General features: G+C 41.2%; 1 protein-coding gene across 1 annotated transcript in view; it reads left to right on the top strand.

Moving 5' to 3' along the window:
• Positions 1-12,294, top strand: part of Dgke (diacylglycerol kinase epsilon) — a 33,832-nt gene that overhangs the window by 13,371 nt on the left and 8,167 nt on the right. Inside the window, exons 2-4 of the mRNA XM_019206902.1 lie at positions 109-575; positions 8,439-8,598; positions 10,542-10,661. Coding sequence (XP_019062447.1) covers positions 109-575; positions 8,439-8,598; positions 10,542-10,661 — 747 coding nt within the window. The remainder of the gene's footprint in view (positions 1-108; positions 576-8,438; positions 8,599-10,541; positions 10,662-12,294) is intronic.

The raw sequence follows: 12,294 nt of genomic DNA, 5'->3' as shown, positions 1-12,294 counted from the left end.
CCTCCACGAATCAATGATTTCAAGCATTGGGTTCTACCTAGAATGGCCGACATGTCCCACTCCTAACGAACTGCAGGCAGGAGCAACTTGAGGAGCTCCTTGTCACAGTGTGAGACTACGAGGCACCTGGATTTCGAGCACCCGCCCGCCCAGAGCCTGCTCGCCGACGAGCACCTGGTCCTGTGGACGCTGTGCTCCGTGCTGCTGCCGGTGTTCATCACCTTCTGGTGCAGCCTCCAGCGGTCGCGCCGGCAGCTGCACCGCAGGGACATCTTCCGCAAGAGCAAGCACGGGTGGCGCGACACCGACCTGTTCAGCCAGCCCACCTACTGCTGCGTGTGCGCGCAGCACATCCTGCAGGGCGCCTTCTGCGACTGCTGCGGGCTCCGCGTGGACGAGGGCTGCCTCAAGAAGGCCGACAAGCGCTTCCAGTGCAAGGAGATCATGCTCAAAAGCGACACCAGGGCCCCGGACGCCATGCCCCACCACTGGATCCGCGGCAACGTGCCCCTGTGCAGCTACTGTGTGGTTTGCAAGCAACAGTGCGGCACGCAGCCCAAGCTCTGCGACTACAGGTGCGGCCTTTGTGGGGACTTGGGGTCCCAGAGTCCAGGGCGGGAGTCAGGACTGCAAAGGGCCGGGGTCGAGGCCCACCTTCAGCTCAGCAGATGGCCTCCGCTGCTCGCGTGCCGGCACCCCAGTGATAAGCAGAGGCGCGCTGCTGCTGGGGTCTTGGGCTGAGGGGACAGTCTGGCCTGCACTCCCCAGCCAGCCTGCCTCTGAGGTCCTAAAACCGCTTTTCACTTTCCCCCAGAGGTCCCTAAGTGCTGCCTGCTCTGGAGGCTCCTATTGCCATTCGTATTCAGTTTCCCTCCCCCGCCCCGTTTTACTAAGGGAAAATGAAGTATGGTCAAATGAGCTTTGCCTTTTGCCACAAAACTAATTCATCCTCGGTTTTGTACTATGAAAACAAGTGTTATTACAGTGCCGAACTTTTAAGTGTCATTTGCTAATACAGCTGTTGGTGCCTTAGTGAAACAAACACAAAGGGAACACGGGAAGGAATATTCCTTCTCTAGATGGCTTTTCAGGATGTGTAGCATCTTGGATAAGTGAATTTAGTTAAGCCGTTAGCGGCTTCTTCATGCCCTCTGGACAACACATTTCTATTGTAGATTTCTGGAATGGGTGATAGCATATCCTTCGCTCTTGTTAGAAATTGGTGGAAGGGGATCGTGCTTTACATATCATCTGGTCTTCACAGGTGAGAAAATTAAAGGTAAAGTAAAACTAGTTTATAGGATTTCTAGCACTCAGACTAGGATTAAGAATATATATCAACAGCTACTGTCTGAGCCTTAAGTCTACAGTCTTCATTATCGTAGGTTTTATTTCTGACAGATAGAAAGGCCCATGAACATATTTAAAAACTGAACTAAAAAACTGGGACTAGATAGGAAGTTACTTTTTTATTTTCTACCAGAAAATCTTTTACATTAGCATGAGCACTGTTATGTCAATATGTTGTTTTTAATTTTATTTTAAATTGTTTTATGCATTATCAGATTTAGACTTAAGAATAAATTTGCAAAATGATACATTTTGGGCAGCTACAGTTTTGTGTCTGTTCATTTTTGATACCTTTAAAATTTGGTTGTTCTGTCTGTCCTCCTGTCTCTTGCCTTTATCACTGAGTGCCAAGTTGCCAGTGACTAAATAAATTTCAGAATTCAGTATTGTTCTATTTCCTTCCCTTCTCTGTGTACAAAATTAGATAAAAATGGCTTCCATAAATAACTGTGTTTCAGATTCTCTTTAACATAATCAGTGCTTCTGATCATCTAACCAAGTGATCCTTCTAAAATTGCAACTCTAATCGAAGCCCTTTAATTTGCTCCCGATCCTTTATATTGATAGATTAATGGTCTCAGCATGAACTCCAGAGGCTTTTTGTTTTGTTTTGTGTTTTTAGTTTTTTTGGGTTTTTTTTTTTCAGCTTTGAGTTTATTGGTACATTTTAGGGATACAGTACAGTTACATTCATTGTTGGGATCGTCTACCTCTACATGACAAGTCTTGATTCTCATTTTTTCCCCTTACCCCTGCCCTCCCTTCACCCCCTCCTCCCCTCCCCACCTACAAACACTTTATTTCCATCTTTTCATTATCTCACATTTTTTTCTTTTCCCTTATTACCCTTCCCCTACCCTTCCCACCTTCCCTACACCTTTAGCTCCTTTCTTCCCATTTCTAAATGTCAGTAATCTTATTAGGATCTTATGTATTATTGCAGATTATTCACACCAGGGAAACTGTTCAGTATGTTTGAGACGGGGTCTCACTGTGTAGCTCACATTGACCTTAAATTCACTGTGTCTCTTAGGCTGGCCTCGATCTTCCTGCCTCAGCCTCCCAAATGTTGGGATTATAGGTGTGTGCCACCACACTTAGCTGTTTTAGCCAATAGTTTTGTGCAGGATTAGAGCCTGTGACCTTCTGTGGGAATGAGATATTTTGGAAGGAGAAAGAAAATACTACTTAGAGTTTTTATTTGTTGTTATCTTTTTAAATTTTTATTAGTACATGTTTATACTACATAATGATTACATTCATTGTGGGGAGTTGGTACATGTACATAATGTATCTTAATTTTTTATCACTTTGGCCTCTCCTCTCTCCCGCCTTCCGCCATCTCTTTCCTATTTTCAAAAGACCCAACTCCCTATTCCTAAAACCTATTATTTATTTTGCTCTTTAATTTATTTATACCTTGGATTTTTCATGTAAGAGAAGCCATGTGATATTTAAGTTTGTGTGTCTGATTTATTTCACTTAACATTATGGTCTCACGGTGCATCCATTTCCCTACAGGTCTCAAATTTAACTTTCTGACTACGTAGTTCAGGCTGGCCTTGAATTCACTGTGTAGCCCTGGAGCTCATGGCAATCCTGCCTCAGCCTTCCAAGTGCTGCTGGGATTATAGGCATGTACCACCCTACCTGGCTCAAATTTAACCTCCTTTAAGGCAAAATCGTACTTCCTTGTATATAAAGCCACTTTTTATCCATTCATCCACTGATGGGCATATAGGTCACTACCAGGGTTTAGCTATTAAGAGTTGTGAGGGCCAGGGATATAGCTCAGTGGTGCAGCACCTGCATCACAAGCACCAGGTCCTGAGTTTGAGTTTGATCCTCAGTACCAGAAAATAAAAGTGCAGTCACCCTTCCAAAAGCCCCACCTCTGAGCATCAGAAGCTTTAGGGAGAAATACAGATATAAACTATAACACCGTATGTAGATGAATGTCCAGGTGTGGTAGTGTATGCCTGTAATCCCAGCACTTGGGAGGCTGAGGCAAGAAGATCGCCACAAATTCAACCCCAATTTGGGATACATAGTGAGATCAGCCAGAACCACATAGTGAGACCCTGTAAAATATAATAGCTGTATTCCAGTGGATTCATTCTGTTGGGGTTCATGGAGTTGTAATCCTGGTTATTTCTTTCTAGAATGTCCTGCAGAGCATTTTGGAGTACTGGTTCATGAATTTCCTCAGGTGTTCATTTTCATGGAAGTATCTTATTTCTCCATCAATTTTGAAGACAGTTTTGCAGGGTAGATCAGTCTGGGTTGGAGGTTGTTTTCCTTTAGGGCTTGAAATACTTTACTTCAAACTCTGCTTGACTTGAGGGTTTGTGTTGAGAAGTCTGCTGTAATTCTGGACTTTCCTTTATAGATTATTTGTTTCTTTTTTCTAACAGCTTTTGGGGGGGTTGTTTTTTGTTTGTTTGTTGTTGTTTTGGTACTGGGGATTGAACTCAGGACCTTGTACTTGCCAGGCAGGCACAGCGTCACTGAGCTATGTCCCCAGCCTTCTAACAGCTTTTACTATTCTGCTCTTGTGTTGAATTTATGGAATCTTGACTGTTACATTCCTTGGTTAAGACTTTTTTGTATCATGGCTAATTGGAGTTCTATATGCCTCACTTATCTATATGTCAGATTCTTTTTCTCTGCTTGGGAAGTTTTCTGCCATTACTTTTTGTTCAGTTGGTTTGATTTTGGTTTTGGTACCGAGGATCAAACTCGGGACCTTACACTTGTGAAGCAAGCAACAGAACCACTGAGCTAAATCCCTGGCCCTGTCATTACTTTTGTGAACAGGTTTTTAATGTCACTTGTACTATCTCCTGCTTTTTCATTGATTCTGATCAATCTTATGTTATTCTTCTTTGCATCATCTAGCAGCTGCTGAAATGATGTCTCATGTCCCTTGCTATTTTTAAGAAATCATTCTTCTCATGGTCACTAACCACAATCCTGTCTTCTATGTCGGATATTCTGTCCTTGCATTGGCCCATTCCACTGCATACACTTTCATTGGAATTTTTTAATCTCATGGATATCTGTTTGAATCTGTTTTATGGATGACATTTCTATTTTTTATCTGTATCTGATTTAGAGTCACTGTGTTTCTTTCATTCTGGCCACCATCTCTGTAGTTATCTGAAGAAATATTTCTGCTTTGAATTTTTCTGGAGCCTCACTCATTTGCCTTGTTACTTCCACTGTTATCATTTCAGAGAGTCCAAGAGGGTTGGTTTCAATTGTTCCACCTCATTGCCCACTGGATTTGCCTTTGGAGAGTTGAAAGTCTGGGGGATCTTTTCTAAGTGTCTTCTCCTGTTTTTCTTTCTTTCTTCTGTTTTGTTTTGTTTAATTCCTGGGTTGATGATTGTAGATTGCTTATGGTGACTAGCTTTATTGCCAGTATTCAGAACACTTAGGAAATGACTTCTCAGAGGTGTCTTCCAGGTATAGCTGGCTTATGGATTTTGAGCCTGTTGTAAGATCCTACTTCTTGCTGGGCATAGTAGCTCACAAGTATAATCCCAGACTCAAGAGGCTGAGGCAGGAGAATCACTTGGAGTTCAAATCCAGCTTGGGCTGCAAAGTGAGTTCAAGACCATCCTGAACTATATAGTGAGATCCAGACCCTGCAGTCCAATGCATCCACTGCTCTGTTCCACCGGTGCATTTCTCAGTGGAGGCCTCTGGGGTCACCAGTAGTCACCATGCATCTGCAGGTGCAACTTGCTTTTGTCATGCCATGAGTCCAGACCCTGGGACAAAGTGCCACCTGCCACCTCCCGCTTTTTCATTGAAATCCCTCTCTTGGCTCTCCCTGTGGACTTCAATTCTCACTTCAGAGCCCTCCTGGGTGCTGGGGACCCACTTCCCTCCTTCTCCTCCTCACACCACTATATTCCAATTTCTGGACACCAAATGCCAGAGGGGTTCTTTGTCTGCTGCTCACCACTCTGCCATCTTCCCAGAAGTCATAGCTGTATTCCAGCAAACTTTATTCACAAGATCAGTCTGTCAAACCCTGTTCTAGTGTGATTCTCATAAATGACCATGTCAAATTCATATTGATTCAGCTAACTCCTTCAGCATAGAAAAACAACCATTGCAACTAAGCAATTTTTTAGGGAAAATAATAAGCATTGCTGCTAATTTTTTTGGTTTGGTTTTTTTTTTTTCTTCCACAAACTATTTTTAAAAACTAAAGCAGAAGCCAGTGGTAGTACACGTCTGTAATCCCAGCATTTGGGAGGCTGAGACAGGAGGATCACCACGAGTTTTAGGCCACCCTGGGCTACGTAGTGAGTTCAAGGCCCCTGAACTTTCCTAAACTACATGGCAAGACCCAGTCTCAAAAATAAAAAAAATTTTTTTAAAGACTAAAGCAGATCCAGGCACCATAGTGCACACCTGTAGTCACAGCTACTTGAGAGAATGAGGTTAGGAGGGTCATTTGAGCTGAAATTACAGCCATGTGCCACTGTGCCTAGCTATGTTCTATGACTTGGTAAGGGTTTTAGTTACATGAATCTGTCACATTTTAGCAAATGTGTATATTGTACATTGTATATAATTTAACATCAAATTATCAAACAACGATAAGCCTTCTTGTGAAATTTAAGGAGAGTATTTTCTTGGGACTGTACCAGAAATGAGATGGATCAATGAATGCATAGAAATGTGACAAAGCAATTACAGTAAGATGTTAATGCTAGACTGGAGGTAGTAGACACACCAGTGTTCACTGGAAAAAATTTTTAAATAATACATTTTTAAAAACAGGCTGTCCTTGAGTTTAAGAAATGCTTGCCAAAATGTTGAAAGATAGATTCAGTGTCTGTTGTTTACTCTCAAATGATTGGGCAGTGTATGACTTTATATTAAAATACAGAAAGCAAATTGTAGGAGAACATCTTAAGAACCAGGCTAAATAGGGAGAGGTGGAGGGACTGAAGGGAGAGCAGAGGAATGGGGAAAAAATCAGAACCAAGGTTTATTATGTAAAGGTACAAATTTCCCATGATGCATGTCATTATATTGTATACCTAAAATGTACCAATAAAATTAATTTTAAAAAGAACCAGGCTGATGGGCTACATAGTGAGTTCCAGGTCAGTCTCAACTACATAGTGAGAACCTGTCTCAAAAAACAAACAAACAAAAAAAATGAGCCAGGCTGAGCGTGTAGCCCAGTAGTAAGTGTTGACCCAGATTGCCTGAGGACTGGGTTAGATCCCCAGCACCTCACAAAGAAAGGGGGAAAAGGATGAGTGAAGGGTGAGTTTAAAGGTATTCTTTTTACTATCCTTTTGACTTTTCTGGAAGCTTGAAGTTTTCAAAATAAAAAAAGATTTTTAAAAGGCAACAAGCAATCACCTAGTAACATGATGCTAAAACTATATTTTCCCGTTGGCTTTGAAATCCAACCGAAATTAGCCAGGCATGGTGGCACATGCCTGTAATCAGCGCTGGAGAGGCTGAGGCAGGAAGATAGCTGAGAGTTCAAGGCCAGCCAAGGCTACATAGTACGTTCAAGACCCAGCTTGAACTACAAAGCAAGACCCTGTCTGAAAAATGAAAAAAAAGAAAGACAAAAAGAAATCTAGGCAAAACTGATACCAATTATAAGACAAGTGAAGTGAAGAGACTGGTATTAGGATTGAAAATGGTACTAGTAAACATTTCGTCATTACCTTTACAGAACAGAGGCTTTCATGAGACCCCATCATTGCCTAGGCTTGTGCTAGGAGGGTAAAGACAGATTTTACCTTTTTCTGGAGACTAGCTTTTCATACAAGGCAGCACCTTCTGAAGAGGAAACCAGGGGACTCTTCAGAATGTGTCCCCTACTGATGCGGGACTGTGGAGTTGTCACGTGCGGGATCTGGTTATCTGTGCAGTGTTGTGAATACCAGAAGTTAAGCAGATCATATTTCTAGGCCTACCCAGCTTCAAAGTCGATGGGATGATTTAACCCTTCCCTCCCACAAACGAGTAAATATATTGGTGATTTGAGAAAAAAATGTACATGATGAGCTATTTTTCAATTAATGGTAGGCTAATATATGGAGGCCTCATGCTTGGCATATAACCATCTATTATTGTCCTTTCTCTAGTCAGTTTGAAAGCAAGAATCAGCAAACATTGCTGTGCAGGATCCACTGCAATTTTCTCTGAATACATTATACGTGTAACTGGTTTTAGTAGTGAACAGGTCTGAGTAAAGAACAGTAAGTACTTGTCAAATCTGAGTATCAGAAAGGAAAAAACACTCTTCAAAAGAAAGCCAAGAGGTCCAGGGATTTGGCTCAGTGGTACCTCGCAAGTGCAAGTTCCTGAGTTCGATTCCTGGTAACAAAATAAAGAAAAAGAAAAAGCCAAGAGAGTTGACATCCAGATGAAAAAGTGTTTACCGTTTTGTTTTGTTTTGCAGTACTGGAGATTGACCCAAGAGTCTTTGTCCTGTGCTACCTCTCCACCCCTTTTTTTATTATTTATCTTGAGACAGGGTCTTGCTAAATTGCTTTGGCTGGATCAGAATTTGCAGTCCTCCTGTCTCAGCCTCCCAGATTGCCGGGATTATAGGTGTGGTGGTGCACACATTATAAATAAGAGCTAAAGTTGTTAAAATATTTCTTCTTTTTAAAACAATGTGTTTATGAAAATATAGAGAGAAGAATGATATTGTTGCACTTTTTTGCACATTTCTTTGGCCAAGAAGGCAGCTACATTGACCTGTCTGCTTGTATATTCAGTCTTTTGTGGTAGTACATGTCATCTACCTTCCAGAAAACTTCCTGAACACTTTTGAGAGAATAAGGATGAAATGGTTTGAAACCTCACAGATACCCTGAAAGGATCTCAGGGCGCCAGACCACACTTTAAGCACCAGTATTGAACTGCCAAATACTTTGAAACCTTACAGCTCTGTTTTCCCTATCAAATATAGATGCATGTCTTTGTCATAATTTATACTCAACACATGACGTTACTATTGCAGTTTTTGACAGATAACTATGGGTCAGTAAGATTGTGGTTTAAAATTAATGGATTTCTGTTTCTTCTCTCAGGTGCATTTGGTGTCAGAAAACAGCACATGATGAGTGCATGAAAAATAGCTTAAAGAATGAGAAGTGTGATTTTGGAGAATTTCAAAACCTCATCATTCCACCAAGTTACATAACTTCCATTAACCAGATGCGTAAAAACAAAAAAACAGATTATGAAGTGGTAATTAGAGTTTATTTTTCTTATATGATTGGTTTTTTAAAAGTTGTTTAAGTCATTATGTGAGCTCATTATCATATATGTAAGAAAAATCAGGACCAGAAAGAAATTTTAAAAGAAGATTAACACCAAGGGGAGATATAAAATGTCATTATGGTAAGCCGTGAAGTCCTACCCAGTTCCTAGAGCTGTGTTACAGATTTTGTTTCTTGAGTTCTCTCATGCGTAGAGGGAAATCAGAAGTGTTCTAGTGGTTTCTCAGCCACTGCCTGCATCTCAATCAGTTGCAGAGCTTTTTAAACAAATTCCTGAGTCCATCTTCATGGCTGTGTTTGATTTAATGTCTCGGGTAGGTCAAGGAATCCATATATGTTTTTTAAGGTCCTCGGGTGATTTGGAATGACAGCCAGGTTTGCAATTCTTTATTGTTGTCAGTGAAAAGAAAACAGATTTTCCTCATACCATGTGTTAAGATAAGTTTTTCATGTGGAACTTTGTGAATTGTCTCTAGAGAGAAGCTCACGTAGCACGTTAGGGACTTGCATAAATAATACCAGACACTGAGGTTCTTGACAGCGTTTGCAGTATGGACATATGTAGGAAAATTGGTATAAATATATCTCCCGGGCTTTAGCCAGTTCTTAAGGAACAGTTATAAAGATTTAACAGGTGTATCCAGGTGTGGCGGTGTATGTCTGTATTCCCAGCACCCTGGGAGGCTAAGGCACGAGGATCAGCTCCTACCTACCGTGGGACTTTGTGAGTTCCAAGGGCTGAGGGCGAAGCTCAGTATGAATGCCCTAGGTTCAATCCCCAGCATTGAGCCCAAGAAGAAAAAATTTTTACAGATTTATTTTATACTTGAGTATGCCAAAATAATTGAACTATTTTATTTTACAATTAAATTGAAATTTTTTTCAAGTTAAGCATTTCTATCTTCAGTGTTGTCTTTATTGCTATTTCTGCAAAGAAAAGATAAACTTTAAATTTTGGTTTGGGGGGTTTGAGAGAGAGAGAAAGAAAGAAATTGACTCAGTATGTAGTCCAGGCTGCCCTGGAACTCCCAGCAATCTTCCTGCCTCAGCCTCCAATACTAGAATTACAGCTACGCATCACTATGCATCACCTTGACAAGTGCACTTTAAAAAAAAAATGGAGGAATGGAGTTTGAATCAAGAGTTTTCACTATGTAGTTCAGGCTGGCCTTGATTCACTGTGTAGCCCAGGTTGCCCTCAAACTCTTGGCAGTCCTGCCTTGGCTTCCCAAGTGCTGGGATTTAAACTTTGATGTGATACTTTCTTTTTTAATATACAACCCTATATCTCAATTCAGTGTGAAAGCATAATCCCAGTACTCAGGAGGCTGAGGCAGGAGGATTACTATAAGTTCAAGGCTAGCCTGGGCTACGTAATGAGACCCTCCCTCCAAAACAAAAGTATCCTATTATGTATGTTCCAACATGCCAAAGTCTGAAACACTCTGGCTCCATCATTTCAGATAGGGGATCTCAACCTATGAAGCTTCGAGTGTTTGAACCCTACAGTTATGTGGGAAAATAAATGATTTGTGGTTGCGATAGAACCAGAATTAGAACAGTGAGTGACAGTTACTGAGAGACAGATTTTCAGCTCAAGTCAGAACTTCCTGCTGATGTGACCTTAGCAGTGGAATGGGCAGTCTTAGCTCCCTTCTCATGTGAGCATCCAAGCATACGCTGGATGGCTTAACTAGAGTGAGGCCGAAGAGCGTCCTACATTCAGTGGAAGTTTAATCTCTAAGTTCCTCTTCTATTCTTGGAATTGCTTGATTTTCATGCTGTATTGATAATACTGGCACAGTTCTTATTTCAGTAAATTATAGGGTGATTGTTACCAAAGGATAAAAATATATTGTGTTTGTTATATCTGAAATCCTCACCCCTTTTCATTTGTGTTAATTTTTTAAGCTAGCATCCAAATTTGGAAAGCAGTGGACCCCATTAATAGTCCTGGCCAACTCTCGTAGTGGAACTAACATGGGAGAAGGACTATTGGGAGAATTTAGGATCCTGTTAAATCCAGTCCAGGTAACGAAAGAGAAAATCTTCTTTTATTAATCTTCATTTTTAGCTCTTCTTTCCTTAAAATGCAGTGGTTATTAGTGCTTCAAGTCACTAATCACTTAGTTATGGGAAAGAATAATAATTTTAAAAGGATTAAACTATTCAAATATGTGGAAAAACAGAAACTAGGGCCAGAGATTTAGCTCAGTGGTTCTGCCACCTGCCTTGCAAGCACAAGGTCCCGAGTTCAATCCCCAGTACTAAAAAAAAAAAAGAAAAAAGAAAGAAACCAAATCACCTAGGAATCCCACTTCCAGGAATCTTCCTGAGGAAAATGAAAACACATCGCACTTGCATGCACATGTTCATAGCATTTTTCATAGTAGCCTGCAAGTAGCAATGGCTGACTGTAAGTGGATAAAGAAGATACCCACACAGTGGAATACTGCTCAGTGACATAAAGTAACAAACTACGTACAGTATTATAGTAAGTGAACTTCAGAGAACATTATCCTGAGTGCAAGAAGACAGGCTCAAGTGACCACTGATGCATGGTTCAATCTAAGCGACCACCCAGAAGAGGCGTATCCATAGAGACGGTAGATTGCCTGAGGCTGGGGCTGAACACGCAGAATGACTGCAAAGCCTTATGGAAGGATCTTACCAGAGCAGCAGAAACTTACCTGGCACTTACCTGTAATCCCAGCACTCTGGAGACTTAGGCAGGAGGATCCCTGTGAGTTCAAGACCAGTCTGGGCTACAGAGTGAGTTCCAGGTCGGTCTCAACTATGTAGTGAGACCCTGTCTCAAAAATAAATAAATAAAAGTACTCTACTGCCAGGCGTGGTGGCGCACACCTATAATACCAGCACTCGGGAGGCTGAGGCAGGAGGATCGCTGTGAGTTCAACACCAGCATGGGCAATAGAGTGAGTTCCAAGTTAGTTTCAACTACATAGTGAGACCCTGTCTCAAAAAACCAAAAAAAAAAAAAAAAAAAAAAGTACTCTACCATTGGGGATTTAGCTTAGTGGTTCCCACTGCCTGCCTTGCAAGCACAATGACCAGAGTTTGATTCCTGGCACCAAAAAAAAAAATCAAAAGTGCTCTACCAACAGGCTGGGGATTTAGCTCAGTGGTGCCACCACCTGCCTCACAGGGTCCTGAGTTTGATCCCCGGTACCAAAAAAAATGCTCTAACAACTATCTAGATACAGAGATACAAATGTGCATGCTGTTTCCTTAATGGTATAAAGATTTTCCCCATTGCAACAAAGTCTTAATAATTACATGTCTTATGACTAAAACAATTGAAAGCATATATCATAATTTATCCAGTTTACTATTATAAGTAACACCAAGTCTGTGTTGCCCAGACAGGGCTTGAATTTGAGATCCTCCTACCTCAGCTTCCCAGAATGCTGTATTTATAGGTGTGTGCTACCACACTCAGCTATTTTTGTCTCTTGAAATTATTTTCCTAGGCCTGGCAAAATGGTACACAACAGTAATCCCAGCACTTAGGAGGCTGAGGCAGTAGACTCACCACAAGTTCATAGCAAACCTGGGCAACATAGTGAGTTGAACTATATAGCAAGACCCTGTCTCGAAAAAAAAAAAAAAAAGAAAGAATATTTTTCTTGAGTCATTTATGGAT

This window comes from Fukomys damarensis, unplaced genomic scaffold (genome assembly GCF_012274545.1).
Source record: "Fukomys damarensis isolate Sample0158 unplaced genomic scaffold, DMR_v1.0_HiC HiC_scaffold_13, whole genome shotgun sequence".
Classification (NCBI taxonomy): domain Eukaryota; kingdom Metazoa; phylum Chordata; class Mammalia; order Rodentia; family Bathyergidae; genus Fukomys; species Fukomys damarensis.
This window is presented reverse-complemented; position numbering and strand designations above follow the sequence as displayed.